Source organism: Trichosurus vulpecula, chromosome 1 (genome assembly GCF_011100635.1).
Source record: "Trichosurus vulpecula isolate mTriVul1 chromosome 1, mTriVul1.pri, whole genome shotgun sequence".
In the NCBI taxonomy this organism is placed as follows: Eukaryota; Metazoa; Chordata; class Mammalia; order Diprotodontia; family Phalangeridae; genus Trichosurus; species Trichosurus vulpecula.
Genome location: NC_050573.1, coordinates 15,671,434 through 15,690,854, shown reverse-complemented (window position 1 = coordinate 15,690,854; position 19,421 = coordinate 15,671,434). Strand labels below are relative to the sequence as shown.

The 19,421-nt window shown below is 45.9% G+C and overlaps 1 protein-coding gene across 2 annotated transcripts in view; it reads right to left on the bottom strand.

Annotated features, from left to right (window-relative positions):
- THOC5 (THO complex 5) overlaps window positions 1-19,421 on the bottom strand; it is a 37,832-nt gene that overhangs the window by 17,632 nt on the left and 779 nt on the right. For both annotated transcript variants that reach the window (XM_036757664.1, XM_036757671.1), the window contains exons 2-7: window positions 15,788-15,892; window positions 14,117-14,260; window positions 10,245-10,358; window positions 10,065-10,162; window positions 4,238-4,384; window positions 3,016-3,130 (exon numbers count right to left, since the gene is read on the bottom strand). In XM_036757664.1, the coding sequence (XP_036613559.1) occupies window positions 3,016-3,130; window positions 4,238-4,384; window positions 10,065-10,162; window positions 10,245-10,358; window positions 14,117-14,260; window positions 15,788-15,883 (714 nt within the window). In that variant the 5' untranslated portion in view covers window positions 15,884-15,892. The remainder of the gene's footprint in view (window positions 1-3,015; window positions 3,131-4,237; window positions 4,385-10,064; window positions 10,163-10,244; window positions 10,359-14,116; window positions 14,261-15,787; window positions 15,893-19,421) is intronic.

The window sequence follows — 19,421 nt, the reverse complement described above, 5'->3', positions numbered from 1 at the left end:
ATGCCACTCAAACTACCAAAGAATTAATTTACAGAGCTAGAAAAAATAACAAAATTCATCTGGAAGAACAAAAGGTCCAGAATATGAAGGAAATTAATGAAAAGAAATGATAGGGAAGGTGGGCTAGCCATACTAGATCTTAAACTGCATTACAAAGCAGCAATCATCAAAACTACTCGGTACTGGCTAAGAAAGAGTGGTGGATCAGTGGAATAGGTTAGGTACACAAGACACAGTAGTCAATGACTACAGAAATCTACTGTTTGATAAACCCAAGAATCCAGCTTCTGGGATAAGAACTCACTATTTGACAAAAACTGCTAAGAAAACTGGAAAATAATATGGCAGAAACTGGGCGTAGACCAATATCTTACACCATAAACCAAAATGAAGTCAAAATGGGTTCATGATTTAGATAAAAAGGCTGATAGTATAAGCAATCTGGGAGAGCAAGCAATAGTTTATCTGTCAGATTTATGGAGAAGGGAAGAATTTATGACCAAACAAGAGATAGAGAGTGTTACAAAATGCAAAATGGATAATTTTGATTACATAAAATTGAAAAGTTTTTGTGCAAGCAAAGCCAATGCAACAAAGATTAGGAGGGAAGAAGAAAGCTGGGACAGAATCTTTACTATCAGTGTCTCTGATAAAGGCCTCATTTCTAAAATATACAGAGAACTGAGTCAAATTTATCAGAATACAAATCATTCCCCAATTGATAAATGGTCAAAGGATATCAACAGGTAGTTTTCAGAGGAAGAAATTAAAGATATCTATAGTCATATGAAAAAATGCACTAAATCACTATTGATTAGAGAAATACAAATCAAAACAATTCTTAGGTACCACATCTCACCTGCCAGATTGGCTAACATGACAAAACAGGAAAATGGTAAATGCTGGAGATGTGGGAAAATTGGAACACTAAGGCATTGCTGGTGGTGTCGTGAACTGATCCAACTATTCTGGAGAGCAATTTGGAACTATGCCCAAAGGGCTATAAAAATGTGCGTACCCTTTGACCCAGCAATAACACTTCAAGGGCTGTATCCCAAAGAGATCATACCAGTGGGAAAAGGACCCATATGTTCAAAACTGTTTATAGCAGCTCTTTTTGTGGTGGCAAAGAATTGGAAATCAAGGGGATACCCATCAATTGGGGAATAGCTGAACAAGGTGTGGTATATGAATGTAATGGAATACTATTGTGCTATAAGAAATGAGAAGACAGATTTTATAATAACCTGGAAAGACTTACATGATCTTATGCTGAGAGAGGGAGCAGAACCAGAACATTATACACAGACACATGGTATCTCTGATGACTAACTTTGATAGACTTGGCTCTTCTCAGCAATGCAAGGTTCTAGGACAACTCCAAAAGACTCTTGATGGAAAAAGCTATCTATATCCAGAGAAAGAATTACAGAGTCTGAATGCAGATTGAAGCAAACTATTTGCTCTCTCCTTTTTTTCTGTTCTGTTTCTTCTCTCTCATAGTTTATTCCATTGGTTATAATTCTTTTCTACAACACGACTAATGTGAAAATATGCTTAATGTAAAGGTGTATGTAGAGCCTAAATCAGACTGCATGCCATCTTGGGGGAAGGGGGGAAGAGAGGGAGGAGAAGAAAATTTGGAACTCAAAAGCTTGTGGAACTGAATGTTGTGAACTAAAAATAAATTTAAAAGGGAAAAAAAGAGAATGACTTTACATATCATGTCCCTGTCACTGGACCGGGAGCCCACCATGTTTTGTTACACTAGCTCCTACCAGAGGATACCTATGGGCTGCAGAAGGAGTCAGGACTAAGTCCACAGCTGCAAGGGAAGGAGTCCTTTCCAGTGGTCCCCTGCTAGCCAGCCAGCAGCACAAGACCATGAATCTCTCTGTCACCAACTCTTGCTTAAGCTCCCCAACTTACCACTGATCCCTCTGGGGCCCCCTCCCAGCCTCCAACAGCTTCTAGAGTACCATAACTGCCTCTTCTTTCCTGAAGATTGAACCCTACAACTTACATCCCACCCCTAGAGGACTGAGCAGCCACCATTAGCAGTCACTAGTTCTTATACTCAACACAAACAGTCCTTGACAAGGATCAAGCCCAACCACCTGGGGAGCCATGGTGGCATTTCCATTTTCCCCTTGACTCCATTCAATGGAAAGTCCTTCATCCTTAGTCCTCTCTGAATGAGAGCAAGTGAATTCCTTTCACCTCCTCCCCACCTCAAGAGCGCAGGCAACATGCTCCTCCCCCATGATTAACACCAATCACTCAATCTTTCTTCTTTCCATTTTTGGCTCCAGCCTCCTAAAGAGCACTCAGCCATGCAAATTATCTTGAAGGTTCAGAAAGTCACCAGACAAGAGGGGCCACTGGTGTTGGCTTTAACTGATGTTCTGGCCTTTCCCAACGTTAAGCTCATGCATGTCCCTGGCTTCCTTCAGGTCCCAATCAAAATCCCCTCCTTTAAAAGGCGGCTTTCCCAACATCACTTCATCACCTCCGATTTCTCCTTTCCACAGCCTGTCCATATACATTTGTCCAGCTGCTGTCTCCTCCACTAGGCTGGAGCTCCTTGGGGGCAGCTACCATCTTCTGCCTCTTTTCGTATTCCCAGCACTTAGCAGAGTACCTGGCACACAGTAGACACTAAAATGCACTAGAGACTGACTGCTCCCCCTACACAAATCCATAAATTGAGAATAATGAAAAAGTGGGAGAGCAGAAGAGTCGTCTGTAATTATGCTCCTAATGTTTGCATATGCATGCATCCCCTTGTTCCATAGGCTCAGCAAACGCTTCCTGACCCTGGCATGCCATCTCACCATACAAGCAGGAGGTCATGGTACTGTAATGGAGGAAGATACTGGGCCCGAGAGGTTCAGGCAGATGAGCCAAAACGATCTGAGGGCTACACCCAAGTACCTGACCAGCAAAATCCTCTGGATGGAGAAGGCTCAGGGTTCAGTTTCAGCAGGCAAAGCGTTTAGGTCTGAGAGGACTTACCTGCATGATGCTGTTAAGCTGAGGCTGAAGGCTGCTCAGGTATTCCTTCTTGACTTCAATCTCCTTCAAGATTTTCTCTTTGTTGGCTAGACACTCTTTGTACTTTTCTGCCAACCTGATGGAGGAAGTTACAACAATTTCAAATTTAATCTCGAGAAACATTCTTCCGAGCCTCCATTCAGGGACAATTCCCCCTGCCCAGCCTGGTCGACGTGTTTGGTTCAGTTCTAGGTGCCCACATTGCCATAGAGACATGGGTCAGACAGTGTAGGGGGCCCAGTCACAATTTCATTCCATGCCAGAGAGGAACAACCCTCGGTGCTTTTAGGCGTGCAGAATGTTTTTCATCCATTTCACTGGATCCTCAACAACCCTATCAGTGTTATTTTACAGATGAGGAAATGGAGGCCCCAAGGGTCCAGGTATCTCCTCCCGAACAAAGGAAATTGCCTATGGTCACACAATTAAATTAGTAAGCATCAGAGGTGGGATTCGATCTTGGGACTCCCCTGCTTCCTTGTCCAACAGTCCAGAGGCACTCACAGGGCCTGAATACCAGCCCTTACAACTCATGGCTGTAGGACTAAGGGCAGTATAATAAATTTCTCTGTACTGCACAGAAAGAAAGAGTATATGTGCTCTCTATTTCCCTGGGGCTCTGAAGAGGTGGTTTCTTGAGGCTAGGATGTGATGGGAATGACTAACAGGGGATCCAGTGAGCGGGATGGCTGTAGTTTGCTGGCAAAAGCAACAAGCCTCACCAGCTCTGACTAAAAACCGAAGGCTTCTTGCACTGACCTCCCCTGGGGGCTTGTCTCTCTCACACACCAACTCTATTCTGACTCACACTAGCCATCCCCATTAGACTGTAAGCTCATTCACTCCAGAGGGGCATTGGCTTAAGTCTCCTCAACTGTGAAAACAGGGAAGAAAACAGAACCACTACCTCCTCTGGCTGTGGCAAGAAACAAAAGAACCACAGAATAGAAGGCACAGGGACAGGCTCTCATGTCTTTCAGAAGACATGGTATGACTTTAAAACAACCAGAATCACAGAAAGCAGGGAAGGAGGAGCCTGAGACTAGACTGCTGGGTCTCTGACAACCACACAGAGAGATCTTAAGTTAAACTACCTTTGCATCTTCGAAAGGGAGTGAGGTATAGCATCTGACCCCTTGGAGACAAGGCCCGTCCATCTCCAGGACACAACAATTGCGCTCACCTTTTCCGCTGCTCGAGCTCCCAGTCAAGGCGAGCAAGGGTTTGCTGGTGAGGGTCCCCCATGGTGATCTCACTCTTGCTGATCTCGGGAGGGGCCTCCCGGTAAAACTCTTCCATACTTACCAGCTCAATTTCTTCATGCTTTGACCTTTAAATAGAGGCAAAGATTCAAACTTTAGCTTCTGGGAAAATCAAATCATGGACCCACTAGAGCCATGAGCTTCAGTCCCAGGGCCCAGCTGCAGCTTCCCTGGCTAACTCAATGTTCACTGCCGATTCACTCAGGTGGGAGATCCCCATGCTCCCGCATTTGACTTATGCCACCCACCCTTTTTATTGATGGCTTAATAAAAATGCTGTCAGGACAAGGGTGGCCCCAGAACAGAGATGAGGAAATACACCTTCTTATCAGTGGAGAGGGGCGGGGTCTATGGATACATTGGCCACTTTTTTTTTTCTGCTTCTCCTTGCCATTTCGTGGTAACCTTGTATAAGGTAGTTTTGATTAACTGTGTTTCTTTGTTACAACTGAGGGCTCACTGGAGGAGAAGGAGGAGGAGGAGGAGGAGAGGAAGATAGTTTACTCAGAAACAAAATAAAGAAAACAAAAATCTATCGATAATACTTCACCTTTTAAGAAGAAGAAAAGAAAGGGGAAAAGTGCTGTTGGGAGAAAAGAAGAATCCAGCACAAGTGGGAGAAAGACAAGAAAAGTAATGATGGTTTGATATCCGAAGACAAGACAGGCCTGCTGTCTTTCTGGAGAGAATGAATCCAAGCTAGGACAGACTCTCCCAAGACTTGCCAACCAGGTGACTATCTCTGTTTCTGGTGATTCACATATGCACAAATTGTACTGCTGGAAGGAACCCCAAAAGTACCAAGTACTGCCAAAGATTGGGAAGTCAGGCAAGAAACTGAAGCCCACAGAGGCAGAGATGACGTTTTCCCTGCTGCCCACTGAAAAAAGGCAGAGTGACTAAGAGAAAAGTTGTTTGAGAAATGAAGAGAGAACTAAGTATTTGAGGTTGGGGTATCTATTTCAGGACCATAACAGGGATGGAGGAAAGTGCAAGGGCCACTTAGAATGCTTTTGCCTTCTGAAGTCTTATAACTTTGATCCAAAACTAAACTAAAACTGGAGGGAGAAAATCACCCACACAAACTCTGCCAGAGAGACAGGCATGATGCACAGAACAGCCATGTGGATGCCCAGAAGGTCCCAGGAGTCAGATGCCCCCAACAGTCTGGTCCAGGGGTGCAGATATAGATAGAGATGCACTCAAGAGGCTGCGTTCAAGGAAGCAGATGTGAACTTAGAATTATCCCTGATGTTTGGTGGGGAGACTGAGCCTCGTGCTTATGGTCCAACCATTCCAAAGAGCAATTTGGAACTAGGCCCAAAAGGCTATAACAATGGGCACATACTCTGTGGCCCAACAACACCACTGCTAGGTCTGTGTCCCAGAGAGATCAAAGAAAAAGGAAAAGCACCCAAATGTACAAAAATATTTCTAGCAGCTCTTTTTGTGGTGGCAAAGAACTGGAAAATAAGGGCATGTCCATCAATTGGGGAACGGCTGAACAAGCTGTGGTGTATGGTTGTGATGGAATATTCTTGTAAGAAATGATAAGCAGGATGCTCTCAGAAAAGACTTATATGAACTGATATAAAGTGAAGTGAGCAGAACCAGAACACTGTACACAGTAACACACATACTGTATGATGATCAACTGTGACTGACTTAGCTATTCTCAGCAACACCATGATCCAAGAAGATTCCAAAGGACTTATGATGAAAATGCTATCCACCTCCAGAAAAAGAACCGAAGGAGTCTGAGTGCAGATTGAAGCATATTGTCCTTCCTTTTTTTTTTAAATGGGGGGCAGGGGGTCTCTATGTTCTTTCACAACGTGACTAACGTGAAAATAGGTTTTACATGATTGACATATATAACCTATATCAAACTGCTTACCATCTTAGGGAAGGTGGAAGTGAGGAAGAAAATTTGGAAAAAAATATCTTTACATGTAATTGGGAAAAAACAAAACAGTATTAAAAACAAGACACACCTAGCAAGGTTGGGAAATGATGGGGAGGGCCACGGAAGCTACACCATCAGCCCATACGTCACTCATCTGGCAGAAGCATGAGACAGCAATGACAGGACACTCTTGTGACGCAGACACAACATCTGTCCGAGTGCTCTCTGGGCCAAAAGCAGAGCATCTAATCATATCATCTTCCCAAAGGCGGAAGCACTAACCAAGGGGAACTTCTATTCCACATCTGATTGACACCAGTAAGGAAGAACTCGTTATTGAAGTGGAAATGATGGGGGGGGGGGGGGAAGGGAGAAAGAAGAGTGACCTCTGACTTTTCCAGTTTATAATAGAGGAGAAAGCCAGGAATAGTTTGACATGCACTCTATGGGACAGAAATTATCAAAGTGTTCAGAGGAAGGATAAATAGGATCCCATGTCTTAAATTTTTCCAGGGCCTGGCATATAGTAGGCGATTGATAAATGTCTGTTGCCTTAACTTACAGGGAAAATCAACCCAAAGGGATGGAAAACTATCTAGATGGATATTCTGAAAACAGAGAGAAACCACTGTGCTGAGGTGGAAAAGGAAGGCTCATCTGAAAGACCAACTCATCAATCACCTTGGATTTTAAAAATCAGGTACAGAAAATGGAAGCAAGGTCAAGTGTAGTACAGTCAGAAACCCGTCTAGGATACAAAAGCTCAGAACGAGCCAAGGCAGGCAATGAAAGCTAAGCAGGCTTTTAAAAAAAACAAAACACTTTTCTTTTGCTTTACTGTGGGAAAAAAAGATCAAAGAAGGGCTCGGACCGCAGATCGAGGTGATTGGGATAACTGATGAAAGGAGAAAGATGACAGCTCTAATTTTTAATTTGCTTCTCTTTCCTCTGCCCAAGAGAAGGACCTTTACAGAGGAGAGAAGACGTGGTAAAGAGGAAGCTGAAACTCAAGGTAAGTTAGATAGACTTACATAGATTAGATCTTTCTGCCCTGGGTGAGTTTGAATCCTGCAGCCCAGAGGGATGAGTAGCTGGCTTTAGAGAGGTCTGCATTTCAATGCTGACCCAGGAGGTGACTTCATGTCTCCAGGCTCTGATTTCCTTGTCTATAAAATGACCAGGCGGGGTTAGACTAGATGGCCTCAAAAATCCTTGCCAGCCCTAACTTGATGAACCTATGAACCGTATCAGAAGCAGAAAGACACTGGCAAAGGGGATTGCTGACCCACTTTTGGTGATAATCTGACAGATCTCAAAGCATGAGACAAGCACACAAGGCTAAGAAGGGACAAATGCCAACCTAATTGTCAAGGACAAAGAATGGGATCTCGTAAACAGAGGGTAGAGTGCTTGGCTTTGATCCCTGGCAAATCCCTAGGGAATATTAAGGCAACAACTGAGGAGAACTGAGAACAGGAATTGGGGATCGCAAGGAGCTAGAACTGCAGCAACAGTTCATGCCAAAATAACCTCATTTTCTACTTGACGGGGTCACTGAGTTGGCAAATAAAGAAAAAGGTAAGAACAGAATTGACGCAGCTCTTAGCCTAGCCTTTGACGCATCTCTTCTGCTGTGTTTGTGGAAAAGACAGAGACGTGGACGAGGAGACATCACAACTGGATGGATGTGGGGAAGCAGCTGAACTGGAGAAGTCAGTGGAGGATCTGATATCTACGTGGACAGGGGCCCCTGAAGCTGGTTTCACTCATTTCAATATTTTTATCCATGACATGGACAAAGGCACAAGGAAGATGCTTAAAGGTGGAGAACGCACAAAACATGGAGTTATAACTAGCACTACCTAATCCACCTGGGATTCCCACCAAACCCCAACAGCTTAGAACACTGGGCTGAATCAATTAAGATGAAACATAATAGGGATAAATGTAAATTCTTAATGTGGGTTAAAAAAAAAAACATGAGGGCATCTGGGGTCAGCTCATCTAACAACAAGCTCAACAGTCACTAGTGTGTGGTCACAAAGAAATGCTGGACCGGGAGTCAAGAAGACTCAAGTTCAAATCTGGCCTCAGATGCTCCCTTGCTGTGTGACCTTGGGCAAGTCACTTAACCTCTGCTACCTCAGTTTCCTCAACTGTAAAGTGGGACTAATAATAGCTCCTACCTTTGTAGGCAAATATTTATAAAAAGCACTTGATACAGTGACTGGCACAGAGCAGATGCGATGTAAATGCTTATTCTCTTCCCTCATGTTCCACAGTGTGATCAGGCAGTCAAGAAACCTAACCCAATCACAGACCAAATGAAGGAGTTCAAGTGTCAAGATGAGGGAGATAAGAGCTGTGCTGTGCTGTGCTGCGGCCAGGTCAGACCTTTTCAGGAATATCATGCCCAAAGCTAGATGTCACCATTTTAGAAGGGACAGGCATCAGCTGGAGAGCTTCCAGAAAAGAGAGGCCTGGATGATGAAGGGCCTTGACCGGGCTGGCTTGAGCCTCAGAACATGATGGTGAGGTAGCTAAAGAGCTATCAGAGGAAGATGACCTTGGTCTGCTTGGTCCAGAAGGCTGAACCAGGAGTAGCAGGTAGAAAGGGGAGAGGGGGATTCAGATGTGGCAGAAAGAACTGCCTTCCCCCACACCGCCCCACCCCCTTAACAATTTGAGCTACTCAAAAAGAAAGAAACCAGGAAAACAGAGGCATTTTTTTTTAAGTAGAGAGAAAAAACCCAGAAAGGCCAGACAAGCAGGGTAGTTTTGAAAGCTACCAGTTACTCTCACTATGTAAGAGAGATGTGCATTTCATGTACAATTCTCTTTTCTGTTCTACTGTGTATACACAAATGTCCATTCTATTTGGTGTTTGCTAAGTCCAGAATAAAAAGATCAATTTATTTATTTTTAAATATGAGCCTCCCAAAAGAGGAATGAATTGCCAGACTTCCTTTCCCTCCTGTTTCATGGGAGTCATCAATGTTGTCCAGGACTTTATTTGGGGAACATGGGTTAGGGTTACAGATCCCTTCCTACTCTGAAATTCTATGATTCTGTAAATAAGCAGCCACAAAGAACATTTACTCTTCAGGTGACAGAAAGCTGGAAGGACTATAGCTAATTCAATTAAGTGACAAAATCACTGAGTTCCAGCCAGATGAAATCTAGCTAGAGCAAAAGGATATCCCTTCGTTTAAATTTTTTAAAATTGCAGAAATCTAGAGCGAAGGCAGCCTGGCTCAGTAGCAGCACATGGGTCTAGGTTGAACACAAATCTAATTACTAGAACAGTATCCCCAAAAGGCACACCCACTTCAGGCTGCATTAAAAGAAGCGTTCAGCATCTGGATGAAAGCAACCAGAAGAGGAAGGAGCTCAGAGAAGAGGAAGGAGCTCAGAGACTATGTCTTATGAAGAACGTGGGAAGTTCCTAAGCATGTCCATCCTAGAAAAGAGGACACAGGACAATTGTTGTCCCACATAAGGGGCGGTGGTGCTACAACTGTGTATGTAAAAAATCAGGTCAATTCCCCAAAAGCATAACCCATTAACACATGAACTGTGGGAATCTGGGAGAAAAAAATCAACAGGGAGTAGCAGAAAGAATAGTGTGATTTCAGAGGGAGTTACTACTATACATCCTGAAAGTCTAGTTAGCACCCTCATGGAATCTGCTAAGAAAAAAATCCCAGTTTGGGTTTGTTTTCCCAGCTCCCAAGTCATCATCTGACATAACCCAATGAATGTCAGCATCTAAGGCCTTTCTGTTCCCAGCCTGCTGTGCTCTGCGAGCCATTGTCCAATGTGCCACCTGCTCCCATACTCACTTAAACTCGAGGCACTTGGTGATTTCTTTCTGCAGGTGCATCACCTCGTACAACAGGTTCTGGAGCTGGAGGTGATAGGCATCCACCTTCTGCTTAGCCTGTAAGGAGAAGGTGAGACTGAAATCACTGGAAGCGGGGCATGGGAGTAGTCCTCCAACTCCCCACTCTGCCCAGCCCTACCTCATGAGTCTGGTCTCGGCCCTTCTTCAGTCTGATATGAGCAAGGCGATTGAGTTTCTTCAGGGTCATGAAGTGAACACAACTCTGGAGCCTCCTCTCTTCTATTTCAGAAGCCTAGGGAGAAACAGACGTGGGAAAAGGTAGGCATCACCTGTGGGCCTGGCCCTTCTCAGGCTTTCCACCGCCTTGCAGAATCAATCACAGAGGACGTGCAGTCCATTCCAAGGAAGAACGGATAACTTGGAGGAAAAGCAGGACCAACCAAAGCCAGTGAGGAAATGTAATAAACTCATCAGGAAAGATCAGAAGTCCAGAACAGCTCTTGTACTTGTTAGGTCCTAGGTTTGGAGATCTTTTTTTTTAAACAACAGATGCTGAATAATCACCATGATGGCATGGGGATTTAAATTGTAAAAGTGATCTCTTTACTTCTATTACACTCACAACAGCAATAAACATTTAAATTAAAATAATGGCACTCCATCTACGCGGCTCAGACCCTAAATCATGGTGGGCTACGAGTTTACGAATACCAGGAAACAATTAAGCACCTGTGGCATCGTACTGTGCCACTGTCTAGGCCTCAGGCACACTTCTAGTTTCTAGGTCTCTGGAGTCCAAGCTGCTCATCTGACACTATCGGACTAAATTTCATCAATATAGGCAAATGCTCCCCACTGTTAAGTGAACAAGGGGCTCTGGGTCTGATCTGGTAACTGAAACAACCAAAATAAGGAATAAAGACTGGAAGATTTCAGGCCCAGGCCCAGGGCTGCCGGACGAGGGCCCTGGAACTAGGCAGGCCTGACACAAAGTCACCAAGAGCCTACGGCAGGTGTCATCCCCGGTCATTTGGAGATGTCATTAATGAACTAATTAGTTGGTGTCACATGTTCAGCTCAGTTCAATCCTTGCAGACCTAGAGGCATTGTGGTAGAACGGAAAGACCACTGGATTTGGAACACCTAAGTTTCAATGCCAGATCTGATACTTAATACCTATGTGACCTCGGGTAAACCACTTAATCTTAACCTCCTCATCGGTATAATGAAGGGATTGGACTAGATAATCTCTGGTCCTGTGTTTAAAGAGGAAAAGTACATTAGCTCAAGCACTCTCTGCTCCCCTAATCCCAGGGATTCTGAGCTAGTTGCAATGAAAGCCCCCTCCCCATCCCCAGTCAGGAGGGGGTATACTGCCTGCTCCCCACTCTTGTCCATCTATCTGAATCGTCCTGGCCAGACTGTGGTTGTCTGGATCTACCAGCCTCTAGGTCACACACAGCTTCCTCAAGGAATTTAGTCCCTGGGTCAGTGTCTCTCTCCAGCCCAGACACTTTGAAATGTCAGTAACACACTGATGAGCCAGCCATCCCTCAAAGATCCTGGTCTCCCAGTTCATCAACCTTTCCACTCTTGTGACCTGCAGCTTTCTTAGACCTCAGCCATTCACGGGAACAGCCAGGACACCTCACAATCCTATCTATTGTGCCACCTCCAGTATTCTGAACCTGATGCTGCCCTCTCTGATCACAAGCTCCTACCTTCCACCTCTCCATCCCCCTCATCTTCCCAACGCTATTCCTTAATGGAACCTCCAGGCCCTCCAACCTCCCTGTTCTCCCAGGCCATCAGCTCTGCTCTGGCCTCACTGTCCTCTTTAGAGCCCTGACTGCAGTGACCAGTTCAAGTGCATGCTAACCTTCACCCTTATCCTACCATCATTTAACATCTGAACCTGTTTCCTCATCTTTTTCTAATCCTCAACCAAGGATCATCCCATGAACTATCATCGATCTTCTGCATTCATATACTCAAGCTTCTGCAGAAGAATCATCACTGTCTAAACTATGACCAGTACAATTGGGCTCCCTATGCTTCATGGTCTTCCCCAAAGGACTCTAACCTATTCCCTTCTCCAGCTGTTCCAACCTTTCCTTCTTGAACACCCAACACCTCCCTCTAGGCAGGTAGCATCTCCTCTTACTGAAAACGAAGACGATGCATGAACTTCCTCTTCTCTTCTAAGATATACCTCAAAACCCCGTCCCAATCTCCCTCTCCTCTTGTCCTTGACGCCTGTGTTCGAGGACATGGTGGCCCTTCTCCATAAAGCTACTTTCTCTACTATACACAAGCTTACCTCATCCGCCACCCTCCCGCCCAGGCATCTTCAGTTTCTTCTATCTGATGGTTCTTTCCAATGCCTTGCTCACATCTGTACCATCCCAAAGAAACCCTGGTTGACCTCATTATGTCAGATTTCATCTCTCATTCACTCTAAGTGCTGGGGGGAATCACTCCTACTCAGTGCTCATCCTTCTGGAACCCTCTTCTGTGTTTCTCACTGATCACCCTCTCCTCCCAGGGTTTTTATGACACTGCTCTTTGGTCCTCGTCTGACTGCTCCTCCTCAGTCTTTTTGTCATTTCATCATCTATATCACATCCCCTAACAGTCTCTGACCTGGGCCTCTTATTCCCTTTCTCTAGACTCTTCCTTCAGCAACCTCATTAGCTCCCATGTGTTCAATCATCTCAATGTAGATGATTCCTAGATATGACAATTTCTATCTATAGCTATCTATACATCAAAATGTTTCCAACTGGATGTCCCGTCAGCCACTCCTACACTACATGTCCAAAAGAGTCTATCTTTTCTCCAAAACCCACCCCTTCTTAACATCCCTATTACTGCTGAAGCAACAGGGAGAAGAATGGTGCTAGAAGGCACCACCATCCTGCGGTTCTTGACCTCAAAATGACTCTCCCTGACCTCCCATATCCACCCACTGGGTCTTCAAGTTGAGTCATTTCTACGTGTCACATCTGACTCCTTCTTCCCCCTTCTATGGCCACCAACCTAGCTGAGCTGGCTAGACCATTTACTGCAAGAGCTTCCTCTAAGGTCTCTCTGCATCTAGGCCTTCCCTTGTCCGGCCCACTCCAGCACAGCTAACAAAGTGACATTCCAGAAGACAGATGTGCCTACACCACTCCTCTCCTCAAAAAGCCCCAGCACTGGTTCAATTGTTGTCTCTAGGATAAAGTTTTGAGCTTCTGGCCTCAGTATACCTTTCTGGATTGACTTCACATTGCTCTATTTCATACATAGGAGGTTCCAGACAAACGGGATTCCCAGCTAATCCCCAGGTCTTGTGAAGACTGCATCCATGCTTAGACCATGCTCCCTTCCTCACCTGTGCATCTTGGAATCCCTGGCTTCCTTCAAAGCCCACCTCAAGTACAGGCTCCTCTGTGAGGCCTTTCCTGAAGTCTCTTGCTTCTAGGTCCCCCTCCATCACCTGGAAATTATCTGGTTTTTACTTGATATTTACTCATCTGTGTGCATGGTGTACCCCTCTAGTACAGTGGGGGTGCCACCAGGGCAGAGACTGTTTAGGTTTTGTCTTTTGGGCCATAGTACTAGCCCAGTAGGTCACAAGAAAAAGGAACTTTCATCCTTCAAATATTTGCTCAGGTGCTGAAATATTTTCTCCCTTCCTCGGAGTAAATATTAATTAGATACCAACAGGAGAAAAAGATTCCATACTATAAGAAAATTCACAGGTATGGAGAATTTCAAAGTTTCTAATCTCTGCCTAAAAACAGAAAGAAGATCCTCATGAATATGAGGTTGAAAGGCTAGAATGGCCTAACCCAGCAGTTCCCGACTTGTGTGCCAGTTGATGTCGTGAGAAGTCACGGTACATCCAGACATGTATTTTCTCAATCAGTAGATTATAAAAGTACAAGGATTATCATGTGAGCAGTCTAGGAAATCCGCATAAGGTTCCTCAACCCTGAAAAAGGTTGGAAGGCCCGCTGAGTACTGGAGAGAGAAGAGGTAGCATACCCAGCCCTCATTCCTTACACTGTCTCTGCTGCCTCTGCTCTTGAGCTCCTGGATTTCAGCCATGAGTCGCTGGAGTTCATGGCAGGTGAACCTGTAGAGGTCATAGTCCTTGTTGGGGTCTCGAACGTCCACCTCAGCCTCCTCGCTATAGTATTTCATGTCCTGCAGGTGAACACAGAGAGAGAGGCCCTTCAGGTGTTGGGCGTACCTGCCGACAGCGGCTTTAGCTACACAGGGAAAGTAGAGAGAAGGAGCATGGTCTTATCTGGTGTCTTAAAGAGTGGGCCATCAGAAGAGTAGACAAGCAGCCAACTGGGTCGGGAGAAAAACAAATGACAATTGAGGGCAAAATATCCCCTGTCTTTTCCACTAGTTTCTTCCCTGGTGCCGAGCAAAGAACCTCTTTCCCATTTAACTCAGGCCAGCAGGCTGGGATGCTCTACTTTATGGTGTGACTACATTGGGGGCTGGTGTTCTGATTTTTCAGATTTATTCTACAGATCTGAAGAGAGAGATGCAGAAGCTCCAATACATGAGGGAGGCAGTGTGGCACAGGGGAAAGAACACTACCTCTGGAGTCAGAGGCCCTGGGTTCAAAACCCACCTCATTACTTAACTACTCATCAGACTATGAGGACCACTTCGTGCTCTGCGAAATGAGGGAGTTGGCTGGCTTTTTAGGTCCCTTCCAGCTCAGATTTATGAACCTACATGCGACCTTAGACAGTCCCTTTACCTCTCTGGGCCTCAGTTTCCTCATCTGCAAAGCAAGAGGATTAGACCAGATGGTCCCTTCAGCTAAAGATCCAAGTCTACGGTACCAAGAGTCTATTGCAGCACTCTCTGTGGTACCGAAGAACAGGAAACAAAGGGGGTGCCCAATGGTTAGGGGAATGGCTGAGAAAACTATGGCACATGCTTTTAAAAATCACTGTGCAATAAGAAACAATATGACAAGTTCTGAGGCAGAGATCAGCATGAAAAGACACCAAATGAAATAAGCAGAACCAAAAGAACAGCACATAAAAATGGCGACAACATGAATGAAAAACTCGCTAAAAACAGCAGAACTCTCAAGTAAGGAAAAACCAGTGACGGTCCCAGAGAAAAGACCACTTTCAGGGGGCTGCAGGGCTGACACCACCAGGACAGAACTGTTCTGTATGCGCTGTCAGACATACCCCTTCTGTTATAATGCTGCTTTATCACTTTGCTCTGACACAAGGCAGTGTTCTTCTGGGGCCAGTGAAACAAAAGCCATGTAAAGATACAAGACAAGATATCAATCACACATTTTAAAAGGAAGACAACAGGTATGGGGGAGGGGAAGCATGCCAGTGACAAGAATTTTAGGCCAGTGTATTTTAAATGACCATCTAGACCCAAGGGGCTGGTCTGGCTGTGCATCCTGAGGAAGAACGCCACTGTTAAGACAAATGGCATGGCAAGATCACCACTTTAAAAAGGCTCCAGCGCTATTTCAAGTGATGAAGCCAAGGCTTTTCTGTCTCTGTAGGTTTCTCAGTCCAAAGATGACGAGCCTGGGATACAGGTAGTCAAAGGCCCTTGGCCAGAGGTCACCCACCGACCTTTGACAATCCCAAAGGTGGGAGGCGCAGAGCCAGGGCCTCAAGGCCCAGGGGGTGAGGGCACACCTGCCTATGGGGGCTGCTGGGTTCTGGTTCTTACCAGGTCTAGCTCGCTCCGATTCCGCTTTCCCTCAGGTGGGGCTCCATCACTTCGGATCACTTTGGGTTTCCGCTTTTTGTTTGATTCTGTGGACATGGCTGACTTCTTCAAGGAATTAAAGAATGGTAGAATGTTAGAGCAAGAAGAATCCTTAGAGATCATCCAATCCAACTCTATCATTTTACAGAAAAGAACACTGAAGCCCAGACAGGAGAATGCTAGAATGTGAAAGAGCTGGGAGGGTCTTATCAGACAAGGCCCTCATTTTGCAGACAGCTATTCTGACCAGATTACAGAAATGACTTGCCCAGACTACACAGCTACTAAGTAGCTCTGGATTTCTTTGTATCCAATATGGGGAACACTTTAACAAAGACAGGTCATATAAATCCCCCAACTAGGCAGGATACAGTAGGTGAAAAGTCTTGGGACCCCCTTTACCTCCCTCTGCATCCCCGAAGTACAGTTGGTAAATGACTGATTACATGCAAGAGCAGGAATTCTAAACCTGGGGTATGGGAACTTGCATTTGAATATCTCTAAGCCTAAGTATTTTATTTTATGCATTTTGGGGGAGACTGACTCCCCCTGTGCAGTAGTCATTCAAAAGTCCAATTCCAAGAAGTTTTCACCTGCTAATTACAGCTGGGCCCGTTTGCCTCTCCTTAGGCAGGTGATCCCCCTACTCTGAGGAACTCACCATACTGGTGCCAGACTTAGGGAGATGGACTTCAGCCCTACTGTAGCTTAGAACTCCCCAACTCAAGCAATCCACCAGCCTCAGCTTTCTCCAACAGCAGGGATGACAGGTCTGCATCACCTCACTGGGCTCTTTATACACTTAAAAGCATTCTTTTGAGAAGGGCTTCATCAGACTGCCAAAAGCGTCCACAACCCCAAAATGGTTAAGAACACCCACTCTAGAGAAACAGTCATAGCATGCCTCTTTCTCTTGGACTTCCATGCAATTCTGGCATGGGAAAGGAGGAAAAGGAAAACGTGAGCCTGGGAGACAAGAGACACATCCCCTCCGGGGAAGGGGGTCTGAAGCCCTCATCCATTACTGAGCCAGACTATGGGGCAGCATGCCGAATTCAGACCTCGACGACTAAGGTCAGCCCAGGGCCAGCCATTTCGGTGATGCAGGGAGTGACTAGAGTCCTGGATGTGGAATCAGGAAGACCTGCACTAGAATCCTGCCTAAGACACTTACTACTGTGTGACAATGGGCAAGTCACTCAGCCTCAGTTTCCTCATTTGTAAAATGGAGACTAATAAAAGCACCTGCCTTCCAAGATTGCTACAAGGATCAAATGATGTGATACATGGAAAGTGGGTACAGAACTCACAGTGTTCTCTATGCATTCAGTCTTACTACACCGTCCTTCTGGTCAACACCTCAGCCATCCCTACTCTTCCCTCTCTCCCTAACTTCCCAAATTTAATTAGCAGCCAAATCTAATTGAGTTTAACTCCTCTGCTCTATCTTTCTCTCCACTCCCGAAAGAGTCAAAATATGCAAAGTGCTATATAAACGCTAGCTATTCTTATTAGTTCAGACCCTATTACTTCTCACCTGGACTATTTCAAACAGCTTTCTATCAGGCCTGCAGGAATCTAATCCAGTCCCTCTTCATAGGACTGTCAAAATAATCTTCTTAAAGCACAAGTCTGTCCTCAAGAAGCTTCAGGGCCCTATGGCCTCCAGGACAAAATACAAACGCCTCAGCTTGGCCTTCAAAGACTTTCACAACCTAGCAGCAGGCCGCCTTCCCAAAGGCATTCTTGGGAGTTCTGTGTTTGAGCCACACTGGCCTAAAAGCTACTCCTCCAATTTGGCCTTGCACCTTCACTTCCAGGCCTTTGCTTAGGCTGTAGCCCCCACTCCCCCCAAGGTTTCACCTTCTCATCTCCAGTGTCTACAATGCACCATCTCATAAAAGCAGCACTCTCTGATTCCCTTTGAATTGCACCCACTCTATCCTCCACCTCCAGATGATCATGGCTATGCTTGTCTACATGGTGTCTCTCTCCAAAAGCATGGGAGCATCTTCAAAATAAAGCCTTCTCCTGTTTTGTCTCACTTAGCAAATGCTCCAGGCCCTTGGGCTGCCTCTCACCTAGGGCTCAGGTCTTCACCCACCACAAGAGGGAGGTTCAGTCAAGCAGATCAATCTCGGGGAGCAGGAGCTCAGGCAGGGAAGGGGCTCTGCTGTCAAGCATTTATTAAGTTCTGGTTGTGGCACAGGAGAGTGAACACTGAATCTGGAGCCTGTGTGACCTTGGGTAAATCATCTAACCTCTCTAGGTCTCAGTTTTCTCACGTGTAAAACGGTGAGGTTACACTAGACACTGGTCCCAAGGTCTACTCCTGCTCTACAGCTAATTCCATGAGTCAAGTGCTGTTAGACACTCTAGGGGTCACAAAAAAGAAGACCTGGTCTCCAAGAGTCCTTGTGCCAGGCTCAGAGAGGACAAAGACAAAAGCTGGGATGGCTCCTGCCCTCCAGGAGTCTTGCGTACTCCAGCACAGTGGAGGAAAGCAAGAGAACACAGAACCAGTTCTAAAACTGGATGGGGCCTTGTAGATCATTTAGTTCTCCACCTACCCACCCCTAACCCTGACCCCACTTCTTATAGGGAGAAACTGAGGCTGAGGGAATGTCCCCACCTGAAGTTAACTAGTGTGAGAAACAGTGCATACACGTGAAATGGGTACAAAGTAAATGCAAAGCAGTTGCTGGGAGGAATGGGGTGGGGGGTACCCACTAACAGTTTGGGTCATCAGCCCACCCATGAGATGCCCTGGTCAAGGCTCAGCAGGGGACATTAATACAAGCAAACCAGCCCCACTCACAAGGAGTTGAAGGAGAAAGGCCCCTTCAAGGAGATGAGCTACAGCCTGATGGGAGCCTGGGGCTCCATGCAGGAGGCAGAGGTGAGGAAAGGGAGGTGAGGAAGGAGCACATTCCTGGGGCTGGCATGAAGTGAGGGAGGGCTTAATAAGTGCTTTTCATTCATTTAAAGCACAGGGAACAACCTGGACAGTCAGGGAGAGGGGAGATGGCCCCTGGCACAGAGCTAGCAGATGGCCCACAGCGGGTACATAATAAATGTCTGGTTAAAGGAAGGAATGTATGGTTGTCTTGCAGGGCAATAACCAGGAGTCCAGTTTGGTTGGACCAGATTGTGCCATTAACCTAAAAGGTTTGGGGCCTGTGAAAGAATGGCTTTCAACACCCAGAGAAGTCTGTATTAGATCAAGAGACCAGAGGGAGGCCACCAGGACTTCTTGAAGAGGGGACTGTGCCTGGGGGGGTAGCTGTATGGAAGGAGAATCTGGAGGGGAAGGGGCTCTGTAGCAGATTGATGAGCTGGGGGGAGGGGGTCTGGAGGAGAGGTGGGTGAAGGAGCCTAAGGAAGGGGCTCAGTGTGAGATAGCTCCACCTCTCAAACTGATGAAGGGGGAGTGAGAACTGGAGGGGGAAAGGGTGAAGGAGAAGCCAAGTGTGGAGGAAGGGGCTCAATTTGAGGGATGAAAGGGAGGCCAAAGGTTACAGGGAGAGATCCAGCTAGAGGGGCAAAGGGGGTCTGGAGGAGGAGGATGTGGGCCCTGGGGCAGGAGGCTCAGTTT